The 22,827-nt window shown below is 45.0% G+C and overlaps 2 protein-coding genes across 2 annotated transcripts in view; one reads left to right on the forward strand and one right to left on the reverse strand.

The window, feature by feature from the left end:
• The window catches only part of LOC135898411 (uncharacterized), a 379,518-nt gene that overhangs the window by 206,130 nt on the left and 150,561 nt on the right, over positions 1 to 22,827 (reverse strand). The window lies entirely within an intron of this gene.
• Positions 12,925 to 21,138, forward strand: LOC135898343 (cholinesterase-like). The gene is made up of 4 exons (XM_065427227.2): positions 12,925 to 13,284; positions 15,985 to 16,318; positions 18,213 to 19,285; positions 20,373 to 21,138. The coding sequence occupies exons 1-4, from the start codon at positions 12,968 to 12,970 to the stop codon at positions 20,503 to 20,505; spliced, it is 1,857 nt and encodes a 618-aa protein (XP_065283299.1). The 5' UTR covers positions 12,925 to 12,967; the 3' UTR covers positions 20,506 to 21,138.

Raw genomic sequence — 22,827 nt, forward strand, 5'->3', positions numbered from 1 at the left:
GTAGTCTGTGCAGAGGCGGAATGTCCCGTCTTCTTTAGGTGCAATAGTGATAGGAGAAGCAAATGGGGATACAGAAGGCCGGATGATACCTGCGTCTAACATTTCTTGCAACTCCTTTTTCAGCCACACCTTTTTATCTCTGGACATATTATAGGGGGTTCTACGAACCACTGTTTTATCTGCGAGCTCGAAAGGAACGACATGGGATTTCATTGCTGGAGGGTAGCTTCCTATGCATATAAGCTCTGGGTACTTAGTCTTGATGTCTTCGTGGTGAAAAATTAGCCTTGATACACTAGGTTCTTCACCAGGGTCTTCTGTTCTTATCGTGTCTTCGGCCATTACCTTGTCATCCCAATAGAGGCTCATCTTAAGTTTTTTCATGTCTGGACGGGACAAAAGAAAATCGTAGGTGACATTGGGAATGGCCAATACGTCACTGGTAATAGCATTTCCTTGAAATTCAATAGCCAGGGTTACCCATTCGCTATGCATGGTCACTGACCCATCGTAGGCTTGGACACGCAATGTTCTACCAGCATGCAGACGACTGGCATCCACTCGAGTCTTGTTGATAATAGATACCGAAGCTCCACTGTCAACGAGAGCCTTCACTTCAATGCCATCTACCTTAATGGGGGCGTACAATAAGCTTGACGACACCAAATATACTGTCTCACTGAAGCTCTTTTTCTGGGGCTTGTGATGCACGGTAGACAGATTATGTGGAAGTAGGTTGCCGTGAACTGCGGTAATTGGTTCTTCACCATCCTCACAGTCATGATTTACTTCATGGTTATGTTGCGCTTAGTTTTACAAAGACGGTATTAAGAAAGGACAGGACGTGGACGGACGTAGCGCAAACTACCAACTGTTTAATAATGTTAAATAACGCGCTTATATACAAGGAGATATGGCGCGAGGGGGGGGCAACCCAGCAACCTGGCTGCACATTGCAAACAATGCAAATGCTCTCCGCTTCTAGAAAGCGCCACAGTCATTGGCAAATCAAAAACAAAAACGGAGCGAGAAATATGGGAGGCGCTTGCGATAGCAAAAGAAAAAGAAATGTGTGTAAGCACTCCGTCCATCGCGCTTATCAAAGCTGAGGTTGAGTTTGCCAGGGCGAACGGGCGCCAGTGAACCATGTATGCCTGACCCGAACTATGATCACATTCCGTGAACTTGTCATATCTTTTATACCCCCCCCCCCTCGCGCCATATCTCCTTGTATATAAGCGCGTTATTTAACATTATTAAACAGTTGGTAGTTTGCGCTACGTCCGTCCACGTCCTGTCCTTTCTTAATACCGTCTTTGTAAAACTAAGCGCAACATAACCATGAACGTTCACCAACTAGCCCCCTTCATTGCTTTACTAAATGTCATGATTTACGCTTCCCAGAGATTTGTTTATGAAGCTGTGTTCACATTCAGTTGACGGCAACGACTCTAGATTGGAATCAAGTTGCTCTGTTCTACCATCTGGCTGTCTTCTCGATGTAATTCTTGGCACTGAGGTCTGTAGAAAGTTCAGAAGGTCATCAAACGTTCTTGGACCTTTGAGCTGGACATGACAACGGATATCGATACACAACCCTTGCGTTATCAAAGCTACAACAGCAGAAGACGACAGCTTCGGTTCTGCAGAATACAACAGGCGACGCTTCTCAAGACAGTACTCAAGCAGAGAGCCACCTGTATAACTGAACCGCAGTGCCGCATCCCATCTTTCTACTGCGTTGCCTTCGAAAGCCCCTAAAAAGTTGCTTTTCCACAGTTCCCAACATGTTGTTCTATAATCCATGGGTTGCACGTCATACCATTTTCTGGCTATACCGCCCAAATAGCGGCGCATATGCAAAATCTTTGTGTCGTCGGAGTGCCACAGATTCTTGTCACAGGCGTACTCGAAAAAACACAGCCAGTAGTGTGCATTTTGCGATTTTCCTTCAAAAACATCTGGTTCAACAATACTTCGTGCTGACTGCTCTCGACTAAGCGCTTGGACGAAAGTTCTCATTATTTCGATCTGTTGTATAATGTTCCTTTGCAGTTCCATAACACTTAAGTCTAGGCTCACCTTCCCGGCAGGCGTTTCCTCTTTGAGGGTGCCACGTCGTATGGGTTCCAGAACGAGTTCGCTCAGTGTCTGCAGTTGTAGATTCACTGTCACCGATCCTGTTTGCACGAGGGCTTGGCGGCTGATTGCAGCTTGTTGCAGTACCACGTTGATCAGCGCGGTAGAGCTAACTTCAAGAGGAAGGTCCGTCGCTGGCTCACCGTGCACTTGGTATCGGGTGAACACAACAGACTCTGATGACGCCTGGTCGACGAAAAACGTCACCCACATCGCTGGTCTTCGAAAACTGTCGGCTGCGCCAAAATGTAGCGTTCCTAACTAGAACGGCAACAGAAATGACATCATCTAAGTGAAACGGGTGTCGTCCGCCATTTTATTCCAACTTCTTCCTTCTCACTTCTCCCCTAGCACCTTCCTTCGTCTTCTTTCATGCGTCCAGCGCAGACCGCTTCATATATATATATATATATATATATATATATATATATATATATATGTGTGTGTGTGTGCGTATATGTGTGTGTGTGTGCGATCACATAAAGCCAACAGGCAATAAAGCCAAGGAAACCGTCCGCATAATTTGCTGCAGTTAGCTGTAGTAGCTTGTGAAATATAGAACATAATGAAGAAAAGGAAAATGAAAGTGAACGATGAGGCACCTTGTCGCCCGTGGGAGCCAAAGGAGCCAAACCAACAACCTCCGCAATACGAGTGCATTGCAGTACGAATTGTGCTACGGCGACGGGCTATCGATCCATCTACTAACTTTGGTGTTTATGCTTACTAGATCTAGCCCGAGGAGGGTTAGCCACCGCCAGTCAGAGCCATGGTGGGCGCATGTGAAACATTTTATTTTGCCCGATAGCGTCACGTAACACGTGATCTCTGGTGAGTGGGCACGTGCCTAATAAACATTCGTGTGCTACCTAATGTCATCAAGGCCGCCATATTCGAGACCCTCGCTATGAATAAACGAGAAAAGAAGAGGCACCGCAAGGCTTGATATATGTATACATAAATATATTCTCATTTTGATTGTACCATGCACGCTCAATATGCCCACCTGTTATGCTCCCGGTCGGCAGCGGCAGTACTGAAACAGGAACAAATAACGGCGCTTACACCAACTGCCGTGTTTTCTAGAAAATGCGTGATCTATTGCTGCTTTGATACGTTTCTTCTAGGACTTGGGAATTCGATCGTGTGAAACATTATTTAAGTTAAAACATTTAGTATATATTTCGAAGTGTCGAAATTTCGAATCAATGTGATTATTTTAATATTAATTAAGAATGCTCTCACTGTAGTTCCTCCCATCAACTTTTAATAAAGTCGCAATGGTAGTATATGTACGTTTTGGAATGATTCCTAAAAAGACTTCCGAAAGAAACCATCTCAGGGTGACTGTCGACGTTAGTGCGATTACCATCGAAGCACTATAGCGATACATCGCATTGCCGCCTCCGCAACACGTCATGTGTGATGCGTCTACTGCACCTGGGCTCCTCTGGACACGCTGAGATATAGTGGCTCTGCAGCAAAGTCTACTTGCGGCGCGAGTCTGGATATATATTTTGACAAGATTGTCGGAATATATATGACGCGGGTTGAATTCCGTCCAGCACCGGAGAAAGAAGTATCGTGATTTTAGTGGTTAGAGAGTGGCTCGTACCCAGATTCACGGGCCCAGTGACTCAAATTGGCGTGAAAGAGGTTCACTGAATAGTGACACATAACTAGTGGCACATAATACAGACCCAAATGGGCATCAGAGCGGTTCAATGAAGAATGAACGCCACATATCCAGTGTTTCAAGTTGGTCCCACGGTTGGTTTCGAAGCGGGTTCCCTCACCTCAGCACTCTCGCCCGTCGCTCTACGATGCTCTATCCTGTGGCCGAAGTTGGCGTGGAATAGTTTACACATGCAAAGATACACCGACAGACATACCGAAAACTGAGTGAAGTTCCCAAAGAATGCTAATCACATTGAAATATAGCTTGAAGTAAATATCAAACTTCCGTCGGAGCTGGGTTCTGTGTTTGTGCCTGCACGGCACAGAATACGTTTGTTCTGCGCCATGAGATATTCTGCCATTTCGTAATCACATATTCAAATAGCTCCATCACGCGAAGAAAAAAAAAAAGCCTTTTTTGTTGAACACGATGTCGCAGATGATGTGAAACGCCTAATTATTCAGAGTTATGCAGGGAATCTGCTAATCAATTCAGCTTATCGGCGCTTACCGGCTGTTAAACAGCGCTTATCGGCTGTTTATCTAAACTAGAATTGAATCGGCCATCACAAAACCAATCACAATCCCGAGGCGTAGCCCTGGTGTTCTGGTCCAGCGCGTAGACGTCACAGGCTGCAATATCAAAAACTTAAGTAAATGTTGTGAGAAAAAACAAAGTGAGAGGAAAGTGTGGCGTGTAAAGCACGTGGGACCAGATGGGGAATTCCTCCACCAACATTTCGCAAACACCTAAGGAAAGCAGCAGAGACGCTCGCACAGCGCGCTTCACCAAATAAATCTTGCCATGTCCGCCTGCGTCAGCTCAACGAAAAGTACGTTCCTAAGTAAAACACGTTGTTTGGCCAGTTGGTGCACCAGCCTCTTTCCTGCCTTCTTGTGTGTTTCTTGTGTGCTTCTTTTTTCGCTGGTTTTTTATTAAATATGTTCCTAAGGTTTAGTTTACGCAAATATTATTCTTTAGTTTCGTATTCAGTCTGAAAAGATTGCAGAAGAAAGTAAATCAAGGGAAAGGAAAAAATAAACCTTTGCATAAATTACATTTCTATCGTGACCCATTTTCTCCCCCGCAAAGACTTAAAGCGACATCCTTATATGACATGCTACATCATTCTCGAAGTTTGCAAAGAAGAGTGCGCATCAAAACACCCATAAAATGGGTGCCTAGACGAGAAACTGATTTGATCCCCTCCGACGTCCACTTAGCTTTTGATTGCGCTGTCTCAAAGACAGCCTGCATTGCGAGATGACGTTTTCACAACAAAAGCGGACTTCATATCAGTAGCAACGCAATAAGTGCCTGCTGAAGATAAGCTCGGGAAAGAAAAGTAGATGTTACGGAAACTAAATCATAGTTAGAGCTAACACCACGACAAATCAGAAATTTCTCACACTCCTTGAAAGCATTCTTAAAGTGGAGAGGCGAAGCCGTGCTCAGTATACTTTTCAAACGCCTTTAGACGAGACACGCGCAAAAAGAAATGCATTTCTATCTTTGCTTGTATACACGCTACATTTCGAATGGACGCAGAACGGTGATATGCTATTCAATCCTGCCCTTGATTTTACATTGAAGCGTAAAGCTATCAAATTATGGGAAGCTGAGCATTCTTCTGTATTATGTCATTGGCGATCTAAAGAAGCAACCGTAAAACAAATTGGCGTGTTTATTTCGCAAGCGAATATGTCTACCACATTCCCATTTCCCACGCGCCACCAAAAACGTCCTTTCTGAGGAAAAAAAGGAGGTCATGCGCATGGTAGCGACGTACTAGCTGCTCTTCCGGAAATAGAGTGCCACCTTCTTTTTTGGGAAGTATTAGACGACGGCTGTCTTGCAGCTAGACAAGGGATCCATTCAGAGCAGAGATGCAAGAAACGAGTTTCCCTCCGTGAAGAGTCGGTGCTGCTGTACATAAGGAGCAAATGATAAGGAAACAGCAAAGCGTTTCCAGCGTGTAACATTCAGTTTGTCTCATTACATTGTCATTTCTTGTTGAATGTGTCTTGTTTCTCTTTCTCCAGTTTTTCCTGTCCGCCAGCGAAATGGGCAGATTCGCATTGCAAGCTTTTACTTGCGCTGGGCACCATGCATGATTTGGGACGGTGCGCTACGCGTATTTTTATTGTCTCGCTAGAAGTGCGACTGGAACGCTCATGCGATCCATCGTGTTTGCTGGCTTTAAGGTTTGTGAGATATAAATTACGTTTGGTCCGAATTCAACCTACATATCAGTTCTACGAGCTGCAATGCAACTATCGTATAACACTGGACATACATTCATATATTCTGGCTTTTTAAAGCAAACTGTAATTTAAACTTTTTTTCGTAAATCCTGCTGTCTCGCCAGCGGGACACTGCAACGTATTTGGTCACTGCAACAAGCCTTGCGTATGCTTTGTTCCAGCAAGGCTACAAAGCATGTTTTCATCTGCGTCGGCTTCACCAGGGCAAACCATAACCGCGACGCTTAGACGTCAGGACAACGCTTAATTTGTAGACTTCTTATATAGTCATTTTAAAATACTGTGTTGAACTTCAACAAATTTTAATAAGTTACTTCAAACAAAAGGCGCGAAAAGGTCAACATAAAGACAGACCAACACATGCAAAGTGTCCACACGCGACACAGACAAGTCTACTTGGTGCTTTGTGTGTGTAGGCTTGTTTGCGTGTCATCATTTTCGAGAGATTTGCCTGACAATGCGCGCAGGACCTTCCCATATTTTCATTCTTACTAGCTAAGTTAATGCGTCGTTCGTGTTACGACTGCGTCGGTTTAAAAAATCACCACATATGTTGCCTCAAAATTAACTTTTAATGACTCAAGGTCATTTTACATAATCTCTGGAGACGACATTCCTTCTCTCCGCTTTCGTAGTCGTTAAACACCCGGTATCATCAGTAAACCTTCTGTGCACTGGGGGACGAAGGCCTCCTCTACCAGCGATTTCCGATTACTTCTCTCTTGCGTCAACAGACTGCATCCATTGGCCGCAAATTTCGTGATATCATCACAGCACATGATCCTCGGCCATCCTTTGGCAGCCACGTAGTTTTGCCGGAGCCAACATTAAAGTGAGCTTACTGCATGGCGGGGCTTTTTCGATCATCATTCGTCTGTTTGAGAATGTCACACTACACATGGCTTTCGGCGTCCCGTCTCGACAGCGCCTCCCTTTAGTCACGACCGGCCGTAACGCACCGTGTCTCTGCTGCACGCACAGCGTCGGAAATACCGGTAACAGAAGAAAGTGAGTCCGAAAAGAGAAAATGATAGAAACACAAGCAATATTCTTGTAGACATTACTGAACGAGCGCCACCTAATCAAAGCTTGCATCAAATCAAACCAGCACAGAGAGGCAGGAACGACGATGGCGCTGACAGCAAGCTCAGGGCGCCCATTTGAAGTGGGGCTGGAGCGCCGTGGCTCCCGCCGGCTTTGAGAGGCCGCCGCGGCCGGCTTTGTTTACGGACAAGAGCGGACCGCCGCGGAGCGGCGTGACCGCAAAGCGGCTCGAGTCCAATCTCACGCTGTCCCCGTCGCGATGGCTCTCGAGGGGATATTGCAAGCGGCAGCGTTGAAGCAATGCCGCGGCGCGCCGGCGTCCTGCACTGAGTCCCCGTGACAACCACAATGCGGCCCGCGGCGCGGCTCTGCGCTTTCGGTTTGTGCTCGATGATCAGTGCGGCCTCCTTGATATTCTTGTGTCCGGTCCCATTCGCTCTTGTCCCCAACCTCTCTTTATTGTGTTAGCAGGCGTACAATGAACGTTATTTTTTCTCCTTCTTTCTTTCCAGACCGGATGGCTCTGACTTCCTTTTTTTCAAATCTGTACATTCTGACAAGCAATTAGTCTACAGCACCAATTCGAAGAATTATGAATTTCCTAAAGCTAAACTTTGTGCAAACACACCTATAGACAAGAGCGCTTTCCTCCGGTGTGAAGAGAGAAGCAGATATTCATTCTAATGGTGATATAACATTCCGTGCCGTCTTGTATGATTTTAATGCGATAAGCAGACCCAACGCAGGTAATAGGTATCCGACTTGCGAAAAATGTGGACCGGTCTCGAAGGCAATGCAGTCCAATACGTCATCTCAAAGCGCTAGTTGTCACGAGGGAACAATGCGAGAGACCGGCACGTGACGAATTTGGATGGCTTTTTAAACAGTGGCATAGGCATTTGTGTAATTGTGACCTGATGGTTAGTACATCGGAATGCTGTGTTGAAAGATAAAGGTTGGATCCCACGAATGGCAACGCACTTCTTAAAGGGACCCTGAAACGATTTTGACGATTTTCGACAAACGTACTGAGTCGTTAGAGTAGGTCCGTCTGATCATTAATTGACGCATCTAAGTGCTCTGCGTAAAGCGTGTAATTAATTATAAGGTTTTAAAAATGCACATCGCTGCATATCACAGCACACTGCGTGGCGGAGTTTTACGCCGCCCCTACCCATATGACGGAAATCACCCATAGGCGTCAGTGGGACGAGCTATCCGATTGGCTGACCAGGGCGCGTGACCGATAACTTTTCCAACTTTATGGTAAACAAATGATGTTCGTAATAGTTGAAATGTTAGTTAATTTGTTTTCATAAAAAGAAAGTAGCATTAAGGGAATGCACAAGAACAATCTTTCTGTACACTTAAGCACTTTCGGCACACAGCAAGTGTCATCTGCTTGTGTTACAACCTGCTCCGTCTTTGACGAGCGCTCCGCCGTCAGTGTCGGTCTGTCTTTTCGCGAGCGCTATGATTTGACTTTGTTGCGTTGTGGACTGCAAACGTAGCGACTGGCAATATGTCAAGCTGCGACATCGTGTCCCTCTGCAAGCCAGTAGACAAGCGAACTTGCTGCAGCACATCGGACGGCCGCTATCCGATCGGCGCCAGGATTTGCGCGATTGTGGCCGTCACTTTACACCGGAAGATTACTAACGCAGTTGCGTGTCGTTTTATGGGATGAACAGAAGCGCAAATGTGAATGGACTGCATGGTGCAGCCACCTGGTGGCATAGAGCTCAATCAGACACAGTAGCAGCAACAAAATGTATTCTTCTTTGCTGCAGGTGCAAATTTTTCGCAGGAGTGTAATCGTTAACACGTTGTTCTTGTAAACGTTTAAAATGTTTTACACTTTGTTAGAGCAATATTAGCTCTTTCTTTGGCTGGTTAAGCTCTGCGCCAACGGGTGGCTGGACCGTGGAGACCGATCAGGCAGCTCACGTACGTCTACGCCAAAATTCCTTCATCAGCTTGAATTTATGCTTCCACTGTTCAGTCGAAACGTTCCGCTAGTTTGGGTTTAACGGAATACCAGACACGTTCGGCGCTGCGACAGAATGCTCGCAACGCACGCTGCTTCGATAGCTCTCACTTGTGGTGGACGGCCAAGCGGCTCGCGGAAAGGTTTCGCGAGGGTGAGGGCGGGCTACAAAACAACCGGACCGGTGGCCTAGTAGCTTGCTGTCGATGGTGATGCGCAGGAATCGAACACTAGTTGAGTGGCAAATTGTATGGCCTCTAATATTCAGCGACAGGCGAGTTGACGTGCGCCTCACTCCCGGTAAAAGCATGGAGGCAGATTTTTGCTCTGATAAGATAGGCCAAGCGTCGATTAGTGACGATCGATGACGGAGATCGCACCCTGGAACATATCCATGCCAAACGTTTGTATTGGTGCCCCGAGATACAAATGAAGATGTCATCTGCGTAGATGGATATTTTGACAGCCGTCCAACCTACCTTCAGTGCGTCTGGAAGGGGGGGCATGGCAACGTTAAAAAGCAAAGGATATAGGACACTTTCTTGTGGGACACCAAGGGAAATGCTTCGCTTTTCACTCATTAAATTCCCAGTTTAACCTGAAGATGTCCTCTCTAAGAAATTCACGGACGAATTGAAGAGAATTTCTGGAGACACCAAGGGCTTGGACTCCGTTGACGATGCCAGTATGAAGCACACTGTCGTATGCTTTGGCAACGTCCATAAATATGGCCAGTGTCGAAAGGCGGTCGACTCAAAGGTATTCGATATGGCTTAGTAAATCCAAGACACTGTTCTTGGCCCTCCACCGTGGACGAAATCCGGTCATACACGATGGCAGTCTATTTCCTTGCATTAAATACCAAGTTCATCTCGTACATATAAGTCTTTTCATTAACTTTGTTAATGATGTTAATGATGTTAATGATGTTAAAGATACTGGCCGATATGATGCAAGGTTCGCAGGGTCCTTTCCCGACTTGAGCACTGGCACCAACTATGCTGTCTTCCACGTTTCGAGGATCTCTCTTGTTCTCCAGACGAGATTAAATATGTCCAGAAGGGACCGCCTTCGCTCGTATGGTAGATTTGTCAGCATTTGGTTGCTGATCAAATCAGGACGTACAGCACAGCGTCTTTTCAATCTGCTTATCGCCAAATCCAACTAACGAAAGGTGAATGGCAGATCCATCGCATCGAATGATTGAGATGACAGAGAGTTCGCCATTCCTGCTGATCTACCAAATGTGTACACATCTAAAAACTCTTCTGCAAGGATTGGTCAATGTTTTCCTTGCCTTAAAGCAGGTGTTTCGAATGGATTACCTGGGCGAATCTTTCCAGATAGGCTATTCATTACTCCCCATATCCTTGATTCGGAAGTAAATGCCAACAAGCTCTCACATAAAGCAGCCCAATGAACTCTTCTTAACCTTTTGTGTGACGACGGATGACAGCGTTTATCCTTATATATCCAGTTTACGCAGAGAGATTTCCCTTTTTGCTCATTAGGTTCCGCTCCGCTCTCTACACGCTTTGTTGCCCACAGGGTGTAGGTAGGTTTCAACACTGAAGTAGCCACTCTCTTGCTCCGCGACATATCTGCGAACAGCTCTCCAGGGGGATTCATCCACGCTTCCCTCTATGTGCCCTAGCGTGTCACAGTGCACAATTGTCGACTGGCAGTCAGGATCCGATGATGTTTGTGAAGATTGGGAAACGGTCGCTGCCCATACTGTCTGGGGCCGTACTCGATGATAACAAAAGGTCTTTAGAGTGTAACACGAGGGCTTAGGCACGTCACGAATCTGGTGGCCTGAAGAAATACGGTTTGCCATCGTTCGCCACACATAAGTCAGCAGCATCCGCGGCAGCGACAAATTCTTTGCCGCGCAAATCTATAATTATATCTCCTCAAAGCGACTGATGTGTGTTATGTCCCCACAGATTATTTTAGGCGAAAGGCAACGAATGCAACGGTCCTTTAGAAACGCCTGCATGGAGACCTTCCTTCGTAGACTTAAATACACCAACACCACACTGATTTTTCAGTTTCCTAGGCACACTTGCACAGCGGCGACTTTCAAGGAGGTAGAACAAATGTCTTGCACTGGTAAGGTGACGTGAAGTATTTCGCACCTGATGTATATCATTACGCTGCCATTTGCAAATGGCACTTGGATACTTGGTTTTCCGTGTCTGATGTAACCTGAGATCGCCCTTCTATTTGGGAGACCAGCCTCCGAGAGGGCTAGAATTGGTGTAGGGATGTCTCGAAGGAAAATACTAAATTCGTACAAACACTGTAGAATACCAGCGCAGTTCCACTGCATTATTACGGGCACTCTTGAAAGGCGGAATGAGTCAGGTGGGCGAGAAATTGACATCATGCTATTAAGGGTATGCGGAAGTAGAGCAGTGTATTACTGACTCAAGAGCCAGTACTGCTTCCAGCACATGCTTCGTTGAACTCACAAGCATCTTCGTGACGTGTGAGCTTAATACCGTGAACAAAGCGCGTATAACACATTGGCAGGTTTCCTGCTGAATACTTCCAACTGGTACTTGAGGTCGGTTCACTGCGGCTGCAAAAGTGCGCTTTTCGGACTCTTTTGGAACATGTTCTCCAGCGGCGTTGACCAGTTTCGTGGGCTAAAAAACTTCTTTTGAAGGCGTGGGACGCTGGAAATTCCAAACCACTTAGTTGTGGTGCGCTGAACGTCTTTTTCTTGTTGGATGGTGCGCTTGCATCCTTTAGATCCAAGGCAAACATCATCTTCCTTCACTGAGTGGCTGTCCTTGCAGGACATCGGCCGTAGCTAGCTGGGTGGTCACCTCCGTAGTTTGCGCAGATAAAATTGCCTTTCCTTTCACACGTCTTAAAGCCACGAAGCCCCCACAGCGCTTAGATATCTGCTCATCACGACAGTACTTAGCTACGTGTCCGAAGTGCTGGCACTTAAAACAGCGGGGTGGTGTCTCCACGCAGTCTACAAAGTTGTGTCTCGTAAAACCGCGGTAAATCTTCTCCGGCAGCTTAGAATTTGGAGCAAATGTTATAACGACAGAGTCAATGCGCCTTGACTACCATTCAGATGATGAGGTTTGGGCCTGACGGATGACTCTTCTGGCATGGAATACTCCCTGAAGTCTCACGTAGGTGACCAGCTCTTCATCCGCGTACCATTTTGGGCTTTATGAGAAGCGCTCCTCCGGCAGTTTTGACGACGTTTGTAGTTAACACATTATGCGTTGCGGCAACACGTGTTACACAAAAAAATTTGTACGCAACGAATTACACTGAATTAATTACTAGTAATCAGTTACGTTTTTTGGGCAATGTTGTAATTTAACAATCACGTTGTTTGCTCAGCAACACTTGCTGTAATTCATTTACTTTTTTTCAGTAATGAATTACATCTCACCAGTTGAATTGCCTACGAGAGAAGCTGTAACAGGCGGCGCCGCTTTGAGCTCTTAAATTTGGCGGGGATCAAAGTATGTACTGCATGGATTACCTCTTTCCCCCACTCAGCGTTCTGCAGTATACGCCTGGATCAGCTAAAGATAGCAGGCTTGCAGATTTGTACACTTCTCCTCGGTTTTTCTTTCATACGTAGACCAGGCAAATAAGTTTAGTTTATCAGGAGTTTAGTTTATCAAGAAGCTCCTGCCTGCAGTCTCTTAGACTCGAACAAAAGCGTTTATAAGGCCATGAAGTAGCAGGTGTTAAGTAGTGCGCAATCCACTACATGCGCAAAAGGCCCCGTCTCAAAAGTCCGCACATCGGGAGAAAAGAAAGAAAAGAAAGAAGAGAAAGAAGACGATAGCTGCCCAAGTGATTTGTTGTGGCATCATGTTACGGGGAACGAACATCATAGGTAAATATCCGGCTGAAGCAAGGAAGCCGTCCAAGGCATCCTTGAGTTCTTCCCGGGGCGTTCGCTTGAGTATGACGCCTCAAGTGCGGCTTGTGGAATCGTACCAGCCGGAGTCGTTAGCGCAGGCGACCAGTCCTTCGTCGTTAGGAAGCCCCTTGATTGAAGATTGGGTCTCTCCAGCTACTGCATATGGGAGTACAACGCTGCCGAGGAGATCATCGCTCCGGGAGTTTATCTCCACTTTGTCGCTCTACAACATACACGACAGAACATGGTTCAAGAAATGCATTCCGTAAGTGGCCTCGTTTGTTAAATTTTCAGAAAAACCATTTAAAAACGATAATACAGGGCTGTTAAAACCTCTTCGAGATTTTTCTTGGCCAGGAACGATGCATTACCCTCGAATTGTTTTTCAACTCTAGGTGTACAACTTACATAAGATTTGGCCTTAGCAATAGACAAAGCACATGTAATTGTCAGTTTTTTTTAGGTTTCAAGAAAGCGTTCGATATTGTTAAAAATTAAAAATTAAATGATGAGATTTTACCTGCCAAAACCAGTTTCTGATAATGAGGCACGCCGTTGTGGAGGACTCCGGAAATTTCGACCACCTGGTGTTCTCTAACGTGCACCTAAATCTAGGCACACGGGTGTTTTCGCATTTCGCCTCCACAATGCGGCCGCCGTGGCCGGGATACGATCCCGCGACCTCGTGCTCCGCAGCCCAACATCATAGCCACTGAGCAACCACGGCGGTTTCGATAGTGTTGCCCATGGCCTACTGAACAGTAAACTATGTGCATACAACATAGACTCTAAGACAATTGCATGGATAGGTGAGTACCTCTCTTTTAGGCAATAGCCTGTGGTTCTTTATCGGAGTTCTTCGGCACTTTGTGCGGTAACCTCTGTTGTGCCCCAGGGATATGCTTAGAGGCCGCTTTTGTCTTTAGCGTGCACAGATGATATTAGTAAGTGTGCTACCTCGAAGGTTGGAATCTTCTCAGGTGACTGTGTGGTGTTTAGAATCATAAATATTGAAGCTCATTTTGTTATATCTAATAGAAACTTGGCTATAGTGTCTTCTTGACATAAGAAATTGCGGGTGCCAATTAACATTAAACAAATACTGTAAGCATCGGCTTTAACAAGGAAACGTTCATTTCGGTCTGTAGCGGACTCGGTCTTTCTGCTACGCGCCCTCCATTCACGCCACATGAGATCAAAGCCACTGTCGCCAATCTGCCCCACTCCTCTCCCCCTTCCCCACCCAGAGGCGGAGAGGCCTTTTATATATTAGCGTTGTGACTCAGCGTGCGTCGCAGTACGCAACCCATGGCAACGATGCAGCACGTCTTAAGACGGATGCTTTGGCATTCCGAGGAACACGAGCATGAAATGAATAACGTGCGTTTACGCAAAGTTATGGATGAAAATGCAAGGGTGTTATATATATTATATTCACGTCTAACTTAATGTGGAACAGACATGTTAGCAATAGTAGGAACAAAGCAGCTCGTAATTGAGAATAACCACGTCGGAATTGTTCTGAATTACCCGGAAACCTCGAAGAACAGCGTTATTTTATTCACGCACGTCCGATACTTGAATACGCATGTGTTTGCTGGGATCCCCATAACAGTAAATTATTTGGTTTGTAAAAAGACATTATACTCAAAAGCTTAGCATGACTGAGAGTAAGCGTGAGCTTTAATACAAACACCTAAAGGAACACAAAAAATGGCTTCGTTTAAACAGCACATACTACTTTAAAACACGTATAGGTATGTAAAAACGTATGTTAGACAACCGTCATATATCTTTTAAAAAATAGACCGTTTTCTAAAAATTTAAATTTCATTTTGAAGACGACACCTTGCGTCATTCGTTTTTCTCCTCGGAAGATAAGAGACTGGAATGTTCTTCCACCTGCAAATGTTACAAAGTGTCCAATGATCACTGCTACCGCGTTTTATGTGCCTAATTTGAGTGTCAACTATACCGCATTAGATATGATGTATACTCCGTTCTGTAAAGCCAGCATAGGCGGAGCAAATGCTTAAAAAAGAAACGTTGCTTGATGCTGTGACCGAACACCGAAAGCAAATAGAACGTGTCGCTTGATTTTGAGGGCTTAGATGTGTTGACGTGTTGCGAACACTGCGTCTAAGCCGCTACTGCGTAGCTCGTCCAACGTGTTTTGCGCGATAAAATTTGTCAATTTTTTTTGTCGCTTGAGGGATTCCTGAGTTAATCATGTTTACCGTTTAACAGTGCCATGTTTTTTTTTTTAACTGAAACTGGAACACCTGTAGCACTAATAGCATGTCTCCAATCACCATGCAAAATACCACTGCGACAACGCTTAGCTCATTTCACTTTGTAATTAGCTGAGGCGAAAACCACACCCACTTTCTTTATGTAAAGATTGCGAAGAGATATTCCCGTGATATGGAAATCAGTTTAAACTTTTACTTAACTCACAAAGACGTCAGGAGCCTTGAACAAAAATTTTTTATGGAGATTTGATTAAGAGCCCACTCCATCTTAACAATAAATTATTCACTTCTTCCAAGGACGCAGGCTATGACTATATTGATACATGCATATTGCATGTTTTTTGTGGGCGATGCACATGAGCACCCCGACGAAGACAACGAACGCTCTCTGGCTCTCGAGCTGTCGGCTGAACTCGTCAGCGCTGCAGTTACCTTTTGTAAATATACTTTGTAAATAGTCTTCAGTCTTAATCCTTTGTTGTGTAAGAATATTATATTTCACGTTACGTGAAATATCAGATAAAAAGACAAATAGCCGCTTCAATTACTCAGTAACACAACAAATGTCTGGATGCGCTTGGCTGCCCAAGCATATAGCATTCAGGAATAGGTTAGCGCAAACGTACACTTCTTCCTTGATGCATCTTGCAAGTCTCAGATGTGACAAACTTCTTGTTCTTTCTTTTTCTTTCTTTTCTCGTCATATCTCGCAGTGTCCTCGTATTTATCGTCGCCGCGCTTGTCATCGCTTCTGCCGTGACCGTGTGGATCGCGCTGAGCGATCGAGTGACTGGGCCGAGCGGCACCACGCATTTTTACACGAGCGCGTGCAACGTGCCGCTTGACGAGCCTCAGGTGCGCCTCGCATCCCTCGGCGCCACGGTTTACGGCAAGCTCGACAGCAGCGGCAGGCTGCGCAAGTTCTTTGGCATCCCGTACGGCCGCAACGTGAGCACCGCACGGAGGTTCCAGTTTGCACAGAGCGTAACGAGCTTGGGCGAGAACGGGTCCTTCTATGCTTATGCACATGGTCCCCAGTGTCCGCAGGTGTAGTATACTTGTATCTTATATGCACGCCGCGTCAGATTTTTGTCTAAGGCGTACAAAGCTTCTATATGTGTAAATACACGTCGGTCTGGCGTCATGAAGTACCAATTGGAAACAAGCACCTCGTAGAGGTTATCGTATAGTTCGATATGTATAAGGAAGGGGCACCGGTAGGCCGTTAAGAGGACGACATTCATGGAGTCTGCACAGCTATGTATGTGTAACGCATGTATAGTAACACAATATAGTTCTCAGAAACTCAGAAGTCGTTATTTTATGGTGTCGAATTTGTCTTCACATGGCGTCTGCCGTATTACGTGAACCAATTATTGTCGTCTCTAAGTAGAATGCTGCCATATTACCTAATGTAAGAACACCGCAGAAAGATTACCTTAATTATGAACCGGTGGCAGGACAAACGTTAGTTGCCTTATTTTTTAACATTTCGCAGCATCATTTCGTAGCATCAGAACAAGACGCCCATCTTTCTTTCGGAAGCCATTTCATGCATTCAAAGGGATAGGTAAATGAGCTGCTACTGTTTCGGTTGGCAGTTGGTATGACGAGCGCCGATAAATGATTTACTTCAAATATCTTAGATTGCGTTGTTACATTCCACTCAATAAATTTGTGATCTTAGAGCATGCAGTTAGCCTGTATTAAGGAAGTTGCACGTTCATCTGTGACACAGAAGTGAGAACAGTTGGCGCGTATTCACCTTGAGTGTTGTGCAGCGCACGCAGGACATACGTTAGTGAGCGAATCTCCAATAAGGCTACTTTAATGTCTGCCCTCGCTTCTTGCTTGCGGTTAGAAAACCTCGATATACGTACCGACCTAAACTCTATGAAACTGTCACTTCTTTATTTGCTTCCAGAACGTGCAAAGCAGCTTCTGTAAATGACGTACCTTCACTATTCATTATGATAGTGCTCGAGTGAATTCTCAATGAATACAGGGGATCTTAATGATGCAACAATGTAAGTCGACACCATATGCATGGCGCTACCTTCTTATTAGCTCGGATGGTCACAGAGTCATCACTTAGCTTCTTTCCGACATGCAGAGTCCAAATACACAAAAAGGTTGATATTACATTACACGAAAACATTTTACAGGGATTCTGAGCATTCCATTCCCGTAGGTGAATAACCTTTAATCGAATGTTGCCCTACACCTTGTGGTTTCTTCCCCACGTATATTAGTTCACATTTGTGATCTATCCGATGTCATCGCTATCTATTTTGGTACTATCAAAGAACTCGATGAAAGAAACAATACATAGCTGATATTTCGGGAGGGTTTCTATGAATCATCATTTGGGCCGCAAGTCGGCTATCATCAAGAGTTCTGCTGTCAAGGTTGCATAAATAAATAACGTTTGCACATGCCTTAAGCGATGAGCAGAAAAAAATTATTGCGTTCGCATGCATGCGAAACGATGGGTGTTATGATTTAATAGCGGTGCCATATTAAAGGCAGTGACGATTTTGTATTGGTGCCAAGTTAGCTGCAGGGTTTAATATTTGCTAGCATCTAGCGGAGATGTACAACCCACGCTGCGATGAATAGCTTGATTCGTTTTGACACAGGTAACGCAATAAATAGAACCACGCATATTAGTAGGAGATGAAAATGCGCAGTTAAAGTTTTTTTTGTGTGTGTGTGCGTGCGTGGTTGCATTCGCTAAAGAATTTGAGGGAGTACAGCAGTGTTTCTTTAGACATCATGGTGAATGCTGCAATAACGCGTTCATTGCTGAATTCTTGCGGAGTAGTTACAGTATTGCCGCAATATTGCCCTTGGGAAGCAGCCGCAGTTTTATCAAGATACTAGTTTTGGAACTTAAGTTCCCAGCTTTGTCTCAACAGCTCAAATAATCGCTTATGCGCAGGGAGACCTTGCAAATCCGAGCACGGACGAGGAGTGCCTGACCCTATCCATCTGGGTCCCTGTCGTGTGCCCTGCTAGCAGCCCACTCAAGGCCGTGTTGGTGGTTGTGGCTTCCGAATGGTTCCAGTTCGACAACACTGGTCAACTTGACCGCAAGTGGGCGACTCTGAGCCTCGGAGGAGATATCGTCATCGTCACCATCAAACATAGACTCGGGCTCCTAGGCTTCCTGGATGCTAATTCGAACGAAGCGTCCGGATATGCTGGTGTCGAAGACGTCTTCCTCGCTCTCAAGTGGATAAGCGAGCACATCCGAGCTTTCCACGGCGATCCTGCTAGTCTCGTGGGTTTTGGTTTTGGAGCCGGCCCCTACATTGCGTCGATTGACTTGTTTGCTCAAGCGCAGAGCAAGCAGAAATTCTTTAAGCGTCTGCTTCTGCACGGCGTCTCACCAGCTTCTCTGCTTCCGCGTCTCAAACCTGACGACTTGAGAAACCTCGCGATTTCGTTGCAGTGCCCAACCACAACTAGCACATCTTCGCTCGTCCAATGCCTCAGGGCAAATGACCTGAAACGCATATTCGAAGAAGCTGCGAAATTGTCTCTGCTCTTCGCGCCTAACTGCGACAGGCCTCCTTTTGATGGTTGCGACAAGATCTTCGCAAAACTGCCAGGCTCATTGGCTGGTGTGGCTATACTTTGTGGCTACAACAAGAATGACGGCCACGAGTTTTTCATGCGGTACATCCTGAAACAATCCAAAAAGCTAGACAGTCAAAACCCAGAAGAAATGTTCGAAAAACTTCAAATATTTTTCACCGGGAAAAAGGGAAAGCATAATTTTAAGGATCTGCCAGACCAGGTGCAGCGTGAGCTCAATGAAGCCGGCAAGGCTAGAGAGCAAGGTTTCAGTGAGTTGGTGTCAGACATGGTCCTGCGCTGCCCTATGATTGAACTGGCTCGGCAGACGACAGCGAAGGGAGCTTCCGTCCACCTTTACGGCTCTGACGGTGCTCACAACCTTTTGGAACCAGCTTTGATGATGGCCGATATTGTCGCCTTTGTGAGACAAGGGTGAGCATCATCTCTGAAAAAAATATATTTTGGTATTTGCGCAGCGCTTACGAAAAACACGGATGTAACACACCGACTGACAACTATGCTTTATTAGACGAATGCTAACATATTATGCAAGTACAGGAAAACATCTGAATACAGCAATATTGGAAGGAAACTAGATGATGACGTGAGCCAGATGTTCATTGCCCTGAGGTACAATGAGTTTATGCGCCATGCGAGGACATTACATATAGTTTGAATGTTCTAATGCATGCCTGCCCCTAAATGAAGTAGCAAGGCGTTGTGACACACTGACTTTTTTCGGACGTTTGCTTGTGCATTTATACGTTAGCGTTCAATTGGACTTAAGTCGCGAGCAAGGGCTTGTCGTTAACTATACGCGCTTCCTTTCGGTTTTGCGCCATTGTTTTCGCGAGCGCTACACAAATCACAAGGTCAGCGCGCACCAACTCGCTGAGTTTTCGATGCTATTAAGAGAGCAATTCCTAAGCGTCTAAATTGTAGCGTCGTGTCACTTGTCGTGTCGCAGAGTTCGAAGGCACTCGAAAATAACGCTTCTTTTAAATACCTTTGATTACCATAATGCTTCGGGGGCATTTGAGAGCTACTGATATTGGTGATGTGGTGGAGAAAATCGGCGCATGCCAATAAATATGTGCTTGTCATTGCGCTACGGCGTCACATAAATTAAGCACATGTCGTTCGTGACACATACTTTTTTTTTGTGCATTCAATAAAACATTCTTGAGATTGAGGCAAAAAGTAGTAGTATACGCCCAAATAATTTTTTTTTGCATAAGTAATGTTTGCAAAATTGCGACCTTGCAGTAATTGCGTGCATTCAAAGAATGATAAATCAATCGCCATTCCACGGCGCGTTAATGAGCCAGAGGTGCTTAATGCACTAGTGAAGCCACTGGCAATTGTGGCCTCTCTATGACGTGCCAGCTTCGCAGTTCAATTATACTGAAGGAAGCACTAACAGTGTGTAGCAGGCATTGCGTCAACTTAGATGCACTATACTAGGCACGGTGAAGTGTGTCCCCTCCCTTCTCAAAAATTTTCTCGTCCATTATTGCAGGAGCGTCAGCTGGCCCATGTTTTCCGAAGGCAGTGTTATGCTGCTCGCCAATGGCACTTCACGACAACTAGTGGAATCGGAAGGAAGCGACTGTTTGCTGCCGCATCAAATATCCCGAAGCCTCATTCAATAACTGTGGAACTATTTTCGACATGCGTATGGAATGTTGGAAGGCCCACATGTTGAAGCCCTCGGGACAGTTTTGTAGTGTTTCATAATTTTTACTGAATGTTGGCGTTTCTTGCCCCAAATCATGCAGAAGTAAAGAATGTTTTATGATAGTTAAAAGCTAAGAAAATTTGAATGATATGCACTTGGCAATAAGCACATTCAAACAAACGTGTTCATCCCCGAAAGGAACAACTAATGATAGTCTTATTTCTTTCTGGTCATTGTTTTGTAAGAAAGTGAAACATGCGGGAATTCACAAGGTGTACAAAGCTTTCATGAAGAAGAACTGCAGTATTCAACAGGAAGCAGGAAAGCGCCATCAAGACGAGCTGTGACACAGTTCGTGCTTGCTTAACGTGTTCATTTTTATTTTTGGATACGATCATACATTGGCTTTGACCATATGGATGTAAGGGCAAAGCGTTGCCTTGTAAGGATTAAGTATTTTTAGTGGCTGTGAGCTAAGTAATTCATGTGCACATACTCAAGCGCACTCTCAAAAAGTGTTTCTTAAATCTCCGGGAGTGTGCATCACTCAGCCGTTCCGGCTCCTGCTTTTTTGTTCGTAAACTATCGCAGCCCTTATTATTATTAGTATATGTTTTAAATAGTTAGACTAGAATATCAGTTTTGCCGTCAGTAAAAAATTCGCATTCAAGAAATACACCTAAATATTGGTGTAGTTTTCTTTCTGCCTTAGAGTTTGATGTCCAGAGAGGACCGCAAAGGGAGAAGCATCATTCGCTTCTTCAGTGCCTCGTTATATACATGTACTGTTCTCTCAGAGTAGCTGCACTCTTCCAGCTCATTCCTAGTTTCTTTACTTATTCATTATAATAAAATTTCAAGCGAATTCTCCTTCCCACAGACAAATTAAAGGCATAGATTTACCCGTAGTTAGCAAAAAACTTTTTTTTAGTCTTTAACTGGACTGTGGGTAGAAAATTTGCCTAGTTTGCTGTAGAGTATGACTCTGTACGGGAAGAAACGCGTGGTTATGGTCTACTGTCGAAAATTTCTGAATTATGGCATAAATTTGCAGCGACTCCTTATCTAACTGTATAAAATGCATACAAGTTGTTATAGTGATTCCAAAAAGAAATGTCATCATCGTTTTATTATTGATTAGATGTTCACATTAGCGTTGGACCGTTCTCTACATACAGTGGACATACCGATCTGTAACGTAGACCGAGAAAGAAAGAAGAGAAAAATAAGACATTATAAACAGCGCAGGTGCCATAAATTGAACGTGCACCTGTTTCGCTCCGCCATACTGACCATGCTATGCGAGTGAGCTCACAGACATCGCAACAACATCAAATTTCGTTGCCATCAAAGCACGCATCGCAAATGAAAAGTATGGCACGTGCTTGACCCTTGTAGCCACACTGAATCCGCTAGTTCATTATAAGGATTAGCGGCTAAGCCACAAGGAAGTTGAGCTTTTCTCCAGTTTCGTCCTCGTGAAATCCTTCGCGGCAACGTTCATATTTGGTTTGGAGAATTCATGATCGTCTCCCGCAAAGTAGGCGATTTATTGGAACTCGACGCTTCGTAGCCAAATCTGCCGTTTTTAGGAGTCCTTCACTATATGGAGACAGAACTGGAAGGATAGTCTCACTAGGGGTTGTAACTTGTTTTCATGTGTCCTTTTACTAGTTATCACCCCTAGTTGAAGTCTCCGTGCCCTTCGTTCCCCCAATTAGGAAGAACTTGTAAGAAGCTGCCTCCCACCACAATCCGTCGTTAACACCTGAGGAAAAAGGAGAGTTGGCTACGAAACGTCGAGCTTTTAATAAATCCACTAGTTTGTCGGAGATGATACTAAATTCCTACTTATTTATTCCAAATAGATAGGTAATACTGTCATAATGTTAATCATCCAGTCTGTATTTGGTTTCTATGCTGCTGCTTTCTGTGTCCTGCATGCAAAATTGAAAGTGCATTTTACAGCGTCGGCTGTTACGAGCTCGTTCCATTAATCTTTTCGGCTGGTGATGTTGATTGCCACCACTGCCGGTGTACGCCACAGCTCTCACCAGGCTCCTGCCCACTGTGAGAGATTGGCCAATAAATGTTAGGATTTTCTTGAGAAAGAAAAAATTCACAGGCGGGCGCCATACACATATGAAATACTTGTATGGAACACCTAATTAAATCAAGCAGGCAAGGTTACTGTTTATCACCACCGCCTTTCAGAGGGGATACCAATAAATTATCATATTCATCATCATCGTCATTACCATCGTATCGTTCCACTCTCACGCGATGTGAGATGTAC

The sequence above is a fragment of the Dermacentor albipictus genome, chromosome 4 (assembly GCF_038994185.2).
Source record: "Dermacentor albipictus isolate Rhodes 1998 colony chromosome 4, USDA_Dalb.pri_finalv2, whole genome shotgun sequence".
NCBI lineage: Eukaryota > Metazoa > Arthropoda > Arachnida > Ixodida > Ixodidae > Dermacentor > Dermacentor albipictus.